Here is a 16599-nt window from a genome sequence, read left to right as displayed (position 1 = left end):
CATTCCTGAAGAAGGGCCTGTGCCCGAAACGTCGAATCTTCTGTTCCCTGGATGCTGCCTGACCTGCTGTGCTGTTCCAGCAATAAAGTTTCAGCATTAGCAAACCACCAGCTTTGCCATATCATCATGGCTGTTCTCAGAGCATATCACTTCAAGCCTTCAACATGTAGTATGGAGCTCAGGAATACCAATGAATTGTATGCTTCTGCCAGATCAATTTGCACACAGGAACACACATGCATCTCCACAGGATGCACTTTATGGCTCATAGTTTCATTTCTTAGTGCTCACTTACTTGCTGCTAACTTGAAAGTTGCCAGCCTCTGTGGCTTGGATTGCTCTTTAGCATGGAGGGAGGGCAAGGATTGAACAGCCAAAAGGGTGAACACATTGCTGCATGACACCATGCTATGTCAATGTTGCATCTACAGCATGTGCCAGCAGTATACCTGGCAAACACACTGCGCGTTTCAGCGAAGTGCTTATGGCTGAAAATCAAGGGAGAAGCAGTTTTTAGTGGTATCAAGGAGGACAGTCATACAATGCCCCAACTCAATCAGTCAAGGAGCTCATCAAATTCTTGTCCATGGTTAATCAGGTGCTTGTTGCCACCAGAGTCTGGGGGTCTTTGCAATCTAGAATTGGTCTACAGTCATTCCTGCAGGTCAAGTGCAACCAGTCCAGGGATTACAGGTTTGTCAGTTGGGGTGTTGTGGTGCCAATAGTCCAGGGAGGTTGGTTGTTCACTGTCAGGGTTGTCCTATCAAGTCAGTCTAGAGAGTGAGCTATGGTCGGGCCTGGGCGTTTGGACAGTAAGGGTCAGGGAGTCATCAAGGGACAGTTCATGGAGTTGGAGAAGTGGCAAGTTCAAGGCTGGGGAAGAGGTTCACTGGATTTGGTCATTGAGGGAATGATTACAGTAAGAGGGCGCAATTCAGGATAGAAGAGTGGGGGGGGGGGGGTATCTCACAGCTTAGGAGGGAAGGGAGAGCTCTGGCAGGGAAGCAAAGATTTCACAAATCACAATTCCTCTGTCATCTGAGAGAGAGGCTGGTAATCTGTAAAGCCATGAGGGTAAACTGGGGATATTAATGATTATATAAAGGAACTATATAAAGGATTATATAGTAGGGGGAGGCTACATGGTCATCAGGAACAACAATACCAATGGGATTGGAGTGATGGGGGGATTATGCTGTCTCTTAGATGGAGCCTGGAACTTACTCACAAGCAAAGCTGAAACCTTGACACCTTCGATCTAATGTCAACTGCGCAATAATAATACAGCCTGAGTGAATGGAGTATGCTGCTGCTTTTCTCTTCAGGGGCAGAGTGAATGTTTTTGAATGTGAGGCCTTCCTGGGGGCAACTGCATTAATCACACATCACTTATTCACATCACTGAGGCCACCCACTAGCATCAAATTACATTTTAGCAGCAGTTTCTTCATTGTCCAAAAACTAACATGACAAATTATGGCATCAAGCAATTATGCATTTGCACGAATTGCCTCCTTTGACAGAAAGAGCAATTGGCCCAAGAGTAGTATTTCAAACTTAAAGATGGCAACAATGAGCACATAAAGACAGAGCTAGCCAAGGTGAACTGGGAAATTAGGTTAAGGGTTAGATCGACAGAGGCTGCAGTGGCAGATGTTAAGGGGATATTCCCAAATACAAAAAAATTAAAACACTGCAACACAGAGTCATAGAGATATATAGTGCAGAAACAGACCCTTTCATCCAATTCATTCATGCCAACGAGATATCCAAAATAAATCTGGTCCCATTTGCCAGCATTTGGCCCATATCCCTCTAAATGCTTCCTTTTCATATACCCATCAGATGCCTTTTAAATGTTGTAATTGTACCAGCCTCCACCACTTCCTCTGGCAGCTCATTCTATACATGGACCACCCTCTGTGTGAAAAAGTTGCCCCTTAGGTCTCTTTTTATCTTTCCCCTCTCACCCTAAACCTATGCCGTCTTATTCTGGACTCCCCAACCCCAGGGAAAAGACTTTGCCTATTTACCCTATCCATGCCCCTCATAATTTTGTAAACCTCCATAAGGTCACCCCCTAGCCTCCGACGCTCCAGGGAAAACATCCCAGCCTGTTCAGCCTCTCCCTATAGCTCAAACCCTCCAATCCTGGCAATATCCTTGTAAATCTTTTCTGAACTCTTTCAAGTAATATTCCAACAGTGGCCTAATCAATGTCCTGTACAGCCGCAACATGACCTCCCAACTCCTATACTCAATGCACTGACCAATACAGGTATGCATACCAATTGCCTTCTTCATTATCCTGTCTACCTGTGACTCCATCTAAGTTGATTTCCCCTTCCATGTAGACAGTAAATGTTGGCCTAATCAGTGATAACATTCTTACAACTGGTTCTAATATTTTCCCTATTACTGACATGAGGCTAACAGGTCTGTAGATTCCTGTTTTCTCTCTCCCTCCTCTCTTAAATAGTGGGGTTACATTGCATGTTATACATCTCCAAGAGGAGTGAGAATGCTGTTAGAGATTAATGCCATGAGCCAAAGGCTTACGGGTGTGTTGGAGGAGGTAAAGAGTCAAATGCCGATGGTTAAAAGCTCATAATTAAATGGAATATCATAAAAGAGTTTGTAACACGGTGTAGAGGAAAGAGTTAACAAACCATTAGGCTGTGAATAGCTGCTCAGCATGTGTTAAATCAGCTAGTCATAGGGATGTCAGATCACATAGATCCTGAGCCTGTAAGGCTTCTCGACCATGTCCTCCCTGAACAGGCCTTGTTCAGTAAAGACTGTTAGTCTTCTCTCTCAAGAGTGTAAACTTCACAGTACTACAGAGACAGCCACTAACAGATCAAATAAATAATTCATAAGGAGTTACTTTCCACGGACAGTGGTTAGAACATTAAATGCACTTCGAAATGCCATGCTGATGGCTGATAACACTGATGCATTTAAGAGAATGCATTAAGCATACATGATGGAGATAAGAATACTGGGTAAGGGGACAGATTGTGGCAGACAATTAGAGTGTGAGGAAATTGATGAGAAATATAAACACCCAGCACAGACTCATTAGGCTGTACATGTGCTGTAGAATCTACATATTTTGATCACCTTTTCCTTCACAGGTCATATATGCAGGTGTGCCATTTTTCTTTTACCTCTCTATTTAAATGATGTTCAACTTTTAGATTTTCTTTTCTAGTTTTGTTAAAAGGATTCCATAATTAGAGGTTTTTGTGTCTAAATAGATACCAAAGAGGTTCTGTGGATTCTGATATTACACAGTAAAATTACATTTTAAATTAAATAATGAAAATAAATTTATTGATAAAAGTTGCAAAACATGAGATGCAGCAAGAACAAGTGGATGATTATAGGGACTAATTGAAAAGGGTATAAATGGATATAATTCATGCTTCCCGGGTGCTCCGGTTTCCTCCCACAGTCCAAAGATGTGCTGGTCAGGTGAATTGGCCATGCTAAATTGCCTATAGTATTAGATGCATTAGTCAGAGAGAAATGGGTCTGGGTGGGTTACTCTTCAGAGGGTCAGTGTGGACTTGTTGGGCTGAAGGACCTGTTGCCACACTGTAGAGAATCTAATCTTTCTTCCTCATGTAGTTGTAAATTCTGTTTCAATATTCCATTTAATCATGAATTGTTAAATAAAAGAACAGGGTGGCTATGTACAGAGATCTGAGTAGATTCAGAAAAAGATAGGGACAATAAAAAGATATTGATAACAAGAATTTTCAACTCTTCAAATTAAAATGTAAACGTGTAAGTTACTTCCTGAATGATTAATCACTCATGGACAAATTTACAGTTCCAATCATCATATTGTAGAAATTATACTGTATATACTACGCATTATGTTCAGTGAAGTGTAGTAGCAGTGGTAGCAAGGGCACAGGCAATAATTCTCAATTCCTAAATAAAACTGAAAGAACTGGGGATACTGTAAATCAGAAACAAAACAAAAATTGCTCGAAAAGCTCAGCAGTTCTCTCTCATCTGTGGAGAGAAATCAGAGTTAAGGTCCTGGGTCGCATAATCCATCCTCAGAATTCTCAATTCCTCCCGAGCTGGAGGACAGCTCACTGTGATACCATTATTTAAGGGAGCAAGAGATTAAACCAGGAAAGTACAGGGCAGACATTATAACCTCAGCAGTGGGGAAAATATTGGAAGCCATTCCGAGGGATAGAATTGATCTGTAACTGGAGAAGCAGGGATTAATCCAGAACAGTCAGCATGGTTTTGTTAAGGGGAGGTCATGTCTGACCAACTTGACTGAATCAAAGAGATGACCAGATGTACAGATGATGCCACTTAATTTGACGTAGTCTACTTGGACTTCAGCACAACTTTTTAATAAGGCCCTGACAGTGAAGGTAAGAACCAATGAAATCCAAGGAAATTTGGCAAATTTGATCCAGAATTGATTGAATGGCAGAAAGCAGAAGATGATGGTGTTTTCCTGACTGGAACTTTGTGTCCAGTGGGTTTCCGCAATGGTGTCATCTGCAAACTTACTAACTGTACCGCTTATGCTTGCATCCAAATCATTTATGTAAATGATGAAAAGTAGAGGGCCCAGCACCGATCCTTGTGGCACTCCACTGGTCACAGGCCTCCAGTCTCAAAAACAACCCTCCACCACCACCCTCTGTCTTCTACCTTTGGGCCAGTTCTGTATCCAAATGGCTAGTTCTCCCTGTATTCCATGAGATCTAACCTTGCTAATCAGTCTCCCATGAGGAACCTTGTTGAGTGCCTTACTGAAGTCCATATAGATCACATCTACTGCTCTGCTCATCCAAATACATGTACATCGATATGAACCTTACTTTACCAGAAAACCTGTTAAGGTTAACCTGACAATGGGTTTGAATCATTGCCTTTGCAAGCCACTTCCTTCATTTCAAAAAAAGTAATTACTTGGTCAAAATGCCATCAGCTGAGTCCTTTCCCTCCGGGGTATCCCAGTTCACCCGCACCGTCAGCTTTTCGGGTTCAGCTGTCTTTACCTTCAGGCTGGGACACCTTATTTTTGGTGGGTCTAAGTCTATAAAACAAACGGTAAAGAGATACTTAACAGATCCAGAAACATTATTCATTCTCAACTTGAAAAAGTTGAAAATGTATACTTGCAGCATTATGCTTCAATAATATCAAACTATCATAATACAGAGCTGTTAAGCTGGATTGTTTCATTTCACTTAGGTTGAGCATCTGTAAAGGATATTGCTGGGAAAAAGAACTGAATCTTTCTTTTGGCTATTTATATCTTTCCAGATTGTTATATATTCATACACATATTAGATTAGATTCCCTACAGTATGGAAACAGATCCTCTGTCTCAACGAGTCCACACCGACCCTCTGAAGAGTAACCCACCCAGATCCATTCCCCAAACCCATATTTACCCCTGACTAAGGCACCAAATGCTATGGGCAATTTAGCATGGCTAATTCACCTGACCTGCACACCTTTGGATTGTGGGAGGAAAACGGAGCACCTGGAGGAAACCCACGCAGACACGGGGAGAACGTGCAAGCTCCACACAGACAGTCACCCGAGGCAGGAATTGAACCCGGTCCCTGGCATTGTGAGGCAGCAGTGCTAACCACTGAGCCACCGTGTCGCCCCACGGTGTAGTATGTAGTCTTTTAACTTATATAGTACATTTAACTTTTATAGTATTTTAACTTAAAAAATATATAGTTTTTTAACTTATATTTTGTTGAAGGTATATTATTTTGTTGAAGGTACATTGACAACCTTCTGCGAATATGTTCAATAACCAAACTGCAAAATAAAACTTATGATCAATTCAGGTTTCACTCTGGGATCTTGTTCTATATTACCAGCAGCTTAGATTGTACCAATAATAGTGGGTAAAACAGTGACAAAAAAACTTAAATCTGCAGTTTTTGCAAAAGAAGGAATGATGGTTCTAAATTAGACTCATTAATACTGACGTCACTAATTAGAATAGTATACGCAAGAGTTAAACGTGTCTATTTCATCCATCACTTTCCAAAGACAGCTTTAAAATTAATCTCTGAGAGTTGTCATCCTATGAGACAGAGGTTGGACTGACCTACACAGAACCAGAGAAGACCCACATTTCTACATGAATCTACAGTAGCAAATCTGGTCAATAGGCCCAACTGGTTCATTCTGGTTCACACTCAATACAATCCTTCTTAATCACTTCCCCCACTGCACTTAGTTCCCTCAAATAATTCATTGATCCTCAATACAAGTGTTATTGATATTTGCTTCAAACATTTCATAAGGTAACAATATTCTTGCTATTCTATTTAGAAAGCAATTAATGGCATAGACTTCAGAAGCATTGCCAGGCTGTGTATTTTAAACTAATTTCGGTTAAGTCAGAGTTAATGGTATGTTCAGCAAACTTCATCAACACGTACAAACTGATGTCAGGGATGACAGATCAGAGTGAACTGAGATGCCTATTGCAGTCAAATAATTTACCAACAGGCATGATAGTAAGTTAATCAGTTTCTTCTGAACATGGACCAAATTGGAAATGGAAGTGTTAAAATTACACGGCTGAAGGCTATCCATAAATTAATTCAATTTGCACACTCCAAAATTGTGATTAGCCTAAGATGTTGTAAAAAGTGAAATGCATTTATTAAAATGATAGCTGAAATAATATTTAAGTCTTGGGTTTTATGAGTTACAAGCATCATGGTGACAATCATTTGCTCATTTTCCTTTAGATTTTCCTATTTAATGGGATGTCAATGAAACCAAACATGTTTACGATTTTCTTATTTTATATTAAATTGTGGTTGCTACCAGTGCACATGGCTATTTCAAACATGTGGAAACTAACATTAAACACATCAAAATATGCATTCAATTTAAACTGCCTATCAAGTTTTTAAAAAATGCCTTAATAAAATAGTTCACTGCTCAGATGTGCCTTGCAGAATTAACAGAAACAGGTTTGACTCTTTGAATTAGGGTGCAATCCATAGCATTGGAGATGATTGAGACAATGGAATCAGTTTTGCATTGTTAGCAAGCATAAATACATAGCCCAAAATGAGTTCAGTTCTAATTTAGGAATCAACTGCCAATTGCTGGATTATCATGCACAATTTGTTAGCTTTTAAACACATTGGGTAAAGCCATTTTGCAATAAATTTTAGTTATATACATAATATACAATGACATGATTTAGTGTCATCAGTAATCCTTATCTTTGTTCTTTTCTTTAAAATTGTGCATAAATTGTTATTTTTTGTTAATTTGTTTCTACACATGATAGAAGTAGAGCATTAATTCACTATAGTCATGACGAAAACGTTTGTAAGGGATGCATAATCATGGAACTGTAATGCCTGGTCTTGCATTCTCAGAGCTCAAGATCAATCACAGTTTGTTAAAGTTTCAAAACAATTTTCCACTGAGATCAGATCTGCCGAGTTATCGCTCATTTATTTTGTTTTCTCTGTATAAATTGTAGAATATTTTTGCAAATACCAAAGTAGCCTAAATTTCTGTGGAAGTTAATCTGGAATTTATCGTAACGCCTTGAAAAACCACCACTAAGAACAATGCAATACAAATTAAGAGGCCGGGGCTGGATGCAAAGAACCTATGGAATATAAACATTTTGGGTCAGGGTGCAAGAACATGGAAGCTAGAGTACAAAGTGATGATGAGTGAAGTTATCCATTTTGTTAGGAAAAACTAAAAGCAGAATAGTTTTTGAAATATGACCATAACTCTGGGAAATGTTTGCATTCCAAGGGACCTTGATGTCTTTGCATGCCTATCACAAAATGTCAACATTCAGGTACAGGAGGCAATGGAAAATAAACATGTTAATATTTGCTACAGATGGACTGGAGTACAAGAACAAAGAGGAGCAATTTAGCTGAGAACAGTGAGGTCAAACCTGGAGTACTGACAGCAGTTTGAATCTCCTTCCCTCAAGGAGGACACATATTTGCATTTCAGGGGTTCAGTATGGGTTCACAAGAATGATCCCTGGGATGAGAGAATTATCATTTTAGAAGATATTAAGTACACTGCACCAAAATTCCCTGGAATTTAGAATAATGAAATATGTAAAATTCATTAGGGATTTGACAGATTGGATGCCTGGATTCCCTAACCAGGGTATTTAGAATAATTTATCACAGACTCAGAATAAGAAGTTGGTCATTTAGGGCTGGGGAGCTATTTCTTCACTGAATGTGTTATGTACCTTTGGAATTCACTGCTCCAGAGACCTGGGGCTGCTCAGTCATAGAGTATATTCAAGACAGCAGTTGTTAAATATTTGGATATTTAAGGGAATTAAAGGCTGTTGAGATAGCGCAGGAAAATGGAGTTGAAGTGGATTAGTCATGATTGTATTAAATGGTGGAGCACATTCAAAGGATCAAATGGCCTACTCCAACTCCTGTTTTTTGTGTTTTCAATGCCATGGTACTAATTTATTAATAAATAAAACATGCCTTCTTTTCATAATAATATTTAGAAATTCCTAAAAACTGACCACCCTGTTATTCAGTACTTGGACAGGCTTCAGAATGGAAGATATTTTTCCAGTTCAGCTGACTATTGCTAATCAGTCCTAAATTTCAAACTAATATTTATTATTCAAAAGTACTTGTTCATGCTGTCTGGATTTTATTTAAATACATCTCATTTACATTGGTCAAAGACTATGTGCATTGTTAAGAACCTAACCGTGACTGTGTTGCCTGGCTTCCAATATGCCTCATCAAATTTGTATCAATGCTCTTTCGATTCCACTGTAGGCATTCAAAAGGTTGCACAAGCAACTTAGTGCCAACATTGGTTCATCAGTTAAATTTATATCATGCAACAGCCATAAGACCATAAGATGTAGGAGCAAAATAGGCGATTCAACCAATGGATCGAGAGTGTGTTGCTGGAAAAGCGCAGCAGGTCAGGCAGCATCTGAGGAGCAGGAAAATCGACATTTTGGGCAAACGTCCTTCATCAGGACTCAACCAATGGGGTCTGCTCCACCATTTAACAAGGTGATGGCTGATCTAATAATCCTCGACTCCATTATTCTGCCTTACCCCAATAACCCTTGATTTCTTTAACTGTTAGAAATTTGTCTATCTCAGCTGTGAATATATACTTAGCAACACAGTCTTGAAAGTCGTCTGTGGTAAAGAATTCCACAGATTCTTCAGACAAACATTTCCTGCTCATGTCTCTCTTAAACAGTGACTCCTTATGCTGAGACTATGCCTTCTGGTACTAGACTCTTCCACAAGGGGAAACAATCTCTCTGCATCAACCCTGTCAAGCTGCCTAAGAATCTAATTTGTTTCAATAGGGTCTCCTCTCATTCTTCTAAATAACAATGAATATAATCCCAATGTCTCCTTATAAGAAAACCCTTCCAAAGTCAGGATCCACCTTGTGAACATTTTTTGGTCTGTCTCCGATGCCAGTAAACTTTTTTCTTCAATAATAGGATTGAACTGTTCACAGTATTCCTGGTGTAGTCTAACTAGGACTTTCACAAAAAAAAACTCCTAATTTTTTACCCTATTCCGTTTGAAAAGACTAACAGTAAATTTGCCTTCTCTACTATCTGCTGAACTTGGAAGCTAGGTTTTTGTGATGCGTGCACTAGGACCCCAGCTTTCCGCAGTCTTTCCCCAATTAAAGAATGTTCAGCTCTACTACTCTTCCTGACAAAGTATTTCACCTTTCATTTTCCAACATTTCATTTTCGTCCACTCACTTAACCTTTCTATATTTCTGTGTAGATTCCTCGTGTCATCCTCACTATATGCCTTTTTACATAATTTTGAGTCATCTGAAAATGTACCAAGAGTATATTCACTTCCATCATCCAAGTCCTTAATATGAATAATAAGTAATTGAAGCCCCAGCACTGACAGCTGTGGTACTCCACCAGTCACAGGTTGCCATCCTGAAAATGCCCCATTATCCTAATTCTCTGTCTTCTATTAGTTGACCAATCTCAATCCATGCTAATATACTACTCCCAACACCATGGCTCTTATTTTATTAAGTAGCTTTGTGTGTGTTACCTTGTCAAATGCTTTTTGGCAACCCAAATAAATTATATCAACTGGTTCTCGTTATCTATTCCGCTTGTAACTTCTTCAAAGAATTCTCATAAATTTGTCAGACATGATTCCCCCTTCATGAAGCCAATGTCAGACAGTGAACCTAACTGCACTAAGTTTCCTGTTTTTTTGTCTCCTTCTCTTATTGAATTAAGAGTGTTACACTGACAGGTCTAATGCTCTGGGACTTATCCAAAATCTAGGGATTCTTGAAAGATTATTGCTAGTGCATCCATTATCGCTGCAGCTACCTCCTTTAAAATCCAAGGCCATCAACCTTTAGCCCCAATATATTGTCTAGAACTTTTTCACTATAGATAGCCATTGTGCTTATTTCCGTTACACACACCACCCCTGTCCTCAATGCCGCTTTAGTCCCTGGATTATTTAGTTGCATGCTATTAGTGGCCTCTATCATGAAGACTGATGTAAAGCATTTATTCAACTCTTCTGCCATTTCCTACCATTATTATTTCTCCAGTTTAGTTCTCTAAGGGGACTATGTTCACTGTTGCCTCACTCCTCTCTTTTATATATTAAAATAAAGGCTTACTGTATGTTTTTACATTACATCTTAACATTACGTCTCAGTTTTCCCTCCCTTTACTTTTCCTTCAATTTGATGCTGTCCTTAATTTGCCCAGTTTAGATCCCATCTTTGTCTAATATCCATTATAAATATTGCTGCAGTAGATGGAATTTAGATTTGACGAGGACTGATAAGTAGAGTGCATTATAGTTAGCTTGGGAACTTCGCACAAATATCTACCAATCCAGTAACAAACAGCTCCATTAGCCACATGTCTACATAGTCGTGGGAGTATAGGACAGATTACTTGCTAAATGTAAGACTAACAGTGTGCACAGAGAACAGACTGAAACCATAAAAACTAATTATAGGAACAGATATATTAATTCATATTGGAAATCAACCCAAGCACGTAATAGCAGGATTTTGTTTTGAGAACAAGAGCTCTAAATACAGTTATGCATATAAAACACACTTTATTTAATAGTGAATTGATACCAGATGTTGCTGAGGTCTGGTCACGCAGAGGTAGTGTTCCTACTTCAGGACAGTAATCTCTGAGTTTAAAGGCTCATACCAGAACTTGTTGGCCATGGAAGGTGTATTCAGAGTGGGTCAAACAGGCTGATTGCCAGCCCATAAATCATTCCAACCTGGCAGGATTGGAAGAGCAGGATCAGTCTCACGGTCAGCCATCCTGCAGATGTTAACAGCAAACCACTGCTATACTCTGACCTTATGCATGGACCAATCTAATGGACGTCTGTAGCCCAACCCTTTGAAATGTGGCAGGGGAAAAGGACAGTTCCTGGATAGTATAACTGGCAGTGTTTAAAGGGTCAGGTAGAGTATGCAGAAGTGTGTCTGTTCTTCCTAGTCTCAGAAAAATCTTGTAGCCTGTCATTAACTCATTAATGTTCCCCTTCCTCAAGATAAAACGTCTAGCAAGAACTTCTGTTTTGAAGAGTCTAATGGAATTCCAATGCCTGCTCCAGTCCTATTCATGCTGCATGCTCCCCACCATGATCAGTGCACTGTCTGTAAACACTGCAGAGTTTGGAGCTGTGTGTAATGCTGATACTAAGTCTAAACCTTAAAATAGGTTTGCAGCTCTCAGGAAACACTACAGGTGGGTTGTGTGAGCATTCCTTTCTGCCTTGACCTTGGCCAAAAGTCACCCCCCCCCCCCCCCCGATCTCATTATAGATTTTTTGGTTTATTATCTTTACTCTCAAAGACGCTGCCTTATTGGCTCAACATTATTCAACTGTCATTTATCGACATACATTTTGTAACTCTCAGAAAAAGCTCAACAAAGAAACAGAATTCCTTCTTGAATAAAAATTGATTTTTAAAAGTAAGTAGCCCTGATAAGTACAAGCACCGGTAAACTGCATTTATACTACCACCATGTGGTCTTCTTGCATAGTTGCTCTAGGTTTCCTTTATGATGAGTGACAATTTTATTTCTATGAAGACAGCTAGCTTTTTGCATTTTTCACGTGAGTTATTCTCTCTCCAGCTTCACAAAATTCAACAACTAGGTTTCACATATATTGACTTCAATGACAGCACTGTTCATGGGTCATTTTAGATAACCCATTTAAAAGGTAAATATCACACACTTCCATAATTTCTATTCTCATCATGGACATCAAAGTGAATAAGGACTCCAGCAAAATCAAAACAAGCTTGGAACAAGGGTTGAAGTTGATATTTGCAGCGTTGATAAACTACGTGACCCAGAGATAAGCTTCCAACCTCATATCCTATTTGGCATGAAGACCACATGCTTAACTCTCAAAAACTGACATCCATCCTGACATTCTATTAAAATCCCCCTCCATACTTTTACCGCTAGGCATGACAATTCCACCACTCACCTGGCCAGACTCTATTCTCCATAAGCTTCTGCACATGCAAAGCTTTGCTGCCTGTATTCCAAAGTCCCAATCACCCATCACCTCTGTGCACAGTAATGTTGTTAACTCCCAGCATCTCTCCTTTTAAAAATTACAGACTTGTGTTATATGTTTTGCATGGCCTGACCCCTTAACAAGCCTCCAAAGATTTTACATTCCTACAACTCTGCCTTTTGCAATTCACACACTGCCTTCATCCTACCACTCAAGCCATGCCAACAACCATTTGACCCGACTTTTCTGAAATTGCCTCACCATGGCTGCTGATTTTAGAGCCTTTAATGGCATGTCCCCCGACATTTAGATGAAGCCATACAACAAGTTTAATAAATTTGACAACGAATACTTTGGAGAGGTATTAAGTCAGGTAACCAAATGGGTTAAGTTTTAATGTACTTCCTAAAGAAGGAGAGAATAACAAAGAGGTGGACAGGGTTCAGGATAAATTCTACAACATTGTATTCTGCTAGCTTCAGGCATGGACACTGCTGGTAGAGCAATTAAAATCAAAGTGCAAGAGGGCAGAAGATATTGAGATGTGGTTTATCGGTGAAGTGAGGACCGCAGATTGTATGGCTGAAGACAGTGACAGAAATAGGGAACAGTGAGATCATAGTGCAATTTGAAAACAAGGGCTAGAATTTTAAACTGAAGGTGTTTCTGGAGTGGATCTAGATGAACAAGCTCAGAAATGATGATAAATAAACTAGCTTCAGTGTGAATTAGGATGAACATAGCTAAGTTTGGGATGGACCAAAATTTATGGCGAGGGGAGAACATAACACCGGCCAGATAAGCATTGAACCAGACCACATTTAGAAATAACACAATTAATTCAAATTCCCAAACTACATTTAAGTGAGGTTCAAAATGAATGAAGGTATCAACCATACACAATATGGAATCAGGGAACATCATTGGAAAAGGGGAAACCTGAGGAGACGTTTGGCTTGATAGCTCAAAGCAGCGAGCGAAGTGTCATGGGAAGATGAACAAATAGTCCCAATCCTTATGACAATATTGTTCTCCTGGCACTTGATATAGGATGTGTGAATGGTGATGGCAGGGGACCAAGTTCAAGAAAATACTTTGTAGTGAGAAGAAACCATGGGTTATATTTGCATTCCAGAATGCTCCTGGGATAGTGACAGGTTTCAGCAGACACAGCAGGACCTAATTAGATCTGGCAATGAATGGCTACATCAATTATCCAAGATTAGTTTTTCAAATGTGCATCCTTTAATTTAAGTAAATGAAGATGAATGCAATACTAGGAAACATGATCAGGGTCAGGAAAATAATGATTATAATAGGGTCTGGCAAAGCTGACAGTGTGTTTAAGTAGATTGGTAACTGCAGCAATGTTATTGTGAAAGAAGGGCTAAAGGTTATACAGTTGGGAATTTAAAGTAATTTGAAATGACTTAGAAGAAAAATTTCTAAGAAGGGAGACTAAGGTTAAAGTTTTGGATGTAGGTTTGCTTGCTGAGCTAGAAGGTTCGTTTTCAGACATTTTGTCACCATACTAGGTAACATCTTCAACGAGCCTCTGGATGAAGCACTGGTGGTGTAACCCGCTTTCTATTTGTATGTTTGGGTTTCCTTGGGTTGGTGATGTTATTTCCTGTGGTGACATCATTTCCTGTTCTTTTTCTCAAGGGGTGGTAAATGGGATCAAAGTCAATGTGTTTGTTGATAGAGTTCCGGTTAGAATGCCATGCTTCTAGGACAAGAAATGACATCACCACAGGAAATGACATCACCAACCCAAGGACATCCAAGCATATAAATAGAAAGCGGGCTACACCACCAGTGTTTCATCTGGAGGCTCACTGAAGATGTTACCTAGTATGGTGATGAAACATCTGAAAATGAACCTTCAAAACTTGCTAAGATTAAGGTGTTTGGAGGGACCAAGAGAAGGGTGAGAGTGCAGGGGAGTACCAACAATCAGACAGCCTTGTACATGAAACAATTGGAGTAAAGAGTATATGGTAGGTGGTAGACAGCCCTTAATCTGATCAAGGAATCTATATGTGAAGAAAGGTTAAAGGAGAGCAGGAGGACAGTACACTCAGGTCATGCCCAATTGACGCACAGGAATAAATTACTGAGGATGAGAAGTATTTGAGTGGGGAAATAATGATGCTATCTCAGTGAAAACCTTACGTGCAATATTTGGTTGCGTTACAGAGAATAAATATTTTTAAGGACAGGCAAGTGGATTGAAACAAGTGAGAACATTTACAGCAGGAAATAATTATAAATGAGTGCAAATGAAATCTTAATGGCAATTTAAGCCTTTAGAAGTGGCAAAAATCAACAGTAAGTAAAGTTGGCACTCAAGGTTGTAATAAACGTTTTGACTTCTTAAATTAGGAAGCTTATTTGTAGTTTTAAACAACTCCACAGTTTAATACTAGCGTATAAACAGCTGATTTATAGACCAGTGATCCTTATGTCTGTTGTAGGAAAAATTTTAGAAAGGATTATAAGAGTCAGGATTTATAATAATCTAGCAAGCAACAATTTGATTGAAAACAGTCAACATGGATTCATCAAGGGAGGTCACGTCTCACAAACCTCATTGAGTTTTTTGAGAAGGTGACCAAGCAAGTGGATGAGGGTCGGGCAGTTGATGTGGTGTACATGGACTTCAGTAAAGCCTTTGATAAGGTTCCACATGATAGGCTACTGGAGAAAATGTGGAAGCATGGGATTGAATGTTTGGATTAGAAACTTGCTTTCTGTAAGAAGGCAATGAGTGGTGGTTGATGGAAAATATTCAGCCTGGAGTCTGGTTACTAGTGGTGTGCCATAAGGATGTGTTTTGGGATCATTTTTATAAATGACTTGGATGCAGGCATATGTGGATGGGTTAGTAAGTTTGCAAATGATACAGTGTGAAAGAATGTTGCAAGTTGCAGGGGGACTTGGATAAACTGCAGCATTGGGCTGAAAGGTGGCAAATGGAGTTCATTGCAGATAAATGTGAGATGGTTCACTTTGGTAAGAATAACAGAAAGGTAGAATACTGGGTCAATGGAAAGATTCGTGGTAGTGTGGATATGCAGAGGGATCTTGCTGTCCATGTACACTGATCTCTGAAAGTTGCCACCCAGGGCAATAGTGCTGCTAAGGAAGCATACAGTGTGTTAGGTTTTATTGGTAGAGGGATTAAGTACTGCAGTTGTGATGTCATACTGCAATTGTACAAAACGCTAGTGCGGCCTCACTTGGAGTATTGTGTACAATTCTGGTCGCCCCATTCTAGAAAGGATGTGGAAACATTGGAAAAGGTGCGAGGAGATTTACCAGGTTGTTGCCTGGTCTGGAGGGAAAGTCTTATGAGGAAAGACTGAGGGACTTGGGTCTGTTCTCATTGGAGAGAAGAAGGTTAAGAGGGGACTTAATAGAGACATACAAGATGATCAAAAGATTAGAAAGGGTGGACAAGAGTCTTTTTCATAGGATGATGACATCTGCTTGTATAGCTGCAAATTGAGGAGGGATAGATTTAAGACAGATGTCAGAGGCATGTTTTTAACTCAGTGAGTGGTAAGGTTGTGGAATGCCCTACCTGTCAATGTAGTTAACTCAGCCATGTTAGGGAGATTTAAACAATCCTTGGATAAGCATATGGATGATGATGGGATAGTGTAGGGGGATAGGCTTAGATTAGTTCACAGGTCAGCACAACATCAAGGGCTGAAGGGCCTGTTCTGCGCTATTCTGTTCTATGATTTTAAACACTTTAAAGTATTTCATGAATAAAACTTACCGAGGCAAGATGGTTCCTTTCCACTCCACTTTTTATTGTGCATGCAAACCACACTTTTTTGTCCTCTAACTTGGTATCCAGGAGTACAGTAAAACTCACACCTCGAGTTAAAATATGCTCCATCTGAGCACTTTGCACTTCCATGGAGAGGCAATGAAAACTTAGGGCATCGTATTTCTGGAACAGAAAAATGACTAATAAATTGAAGAACCTTTCTTT

The 16599-nt window shown here is 39.6% G+C and overlaps 1 protein-coding gene across 1 annotated transcript in view; it reads right to left on the bottom strand.

The window, feature by feature from the left end:
* Positions 1-16599, bottom strand: part of srpx (sushi-repeat containing protein X-linked) — an 88031-nt gene that overhangs the window by 43010 nt on the left and 28422 nt on the right. The window contains exons 4-5 of the mRNA XM_043701580.2: positions 16381-16557; positions 4954-5080 (exon numbers count right to left, since the gene is read on the bottom strand). Of these exons, the coding sequence (XP_043557515.1) occupies positions 4954-5080; positions 16381-16557 (304 nt within the window). The remainder of the gene's footprint in view (positions 1-4953; positions 5081-16380; positions 16558-16599) is intronic.

The sequence above is a fragment of the Chiloscyllium plagiosum genome, unplaced genomic scaffold (genome assembly GCF_037043375.1).
Source record: "Chiloscyllium plagiosum isolate Xiang-an unplaced genomic scaffold, Cpla_swu_hap1 HiC_scaffold_12, whole genome shotgun sequence".
NCBI lineage: Eukaryota > Metazoa > Chordata > Chondrichthyes > Orectolobiformes > Hemiscylliidae > Chiloscyllium > Chiloscyllium plagiosum.
This window is presented reverse-complemented; position numbering and strand designations above follow the sequence as displayed.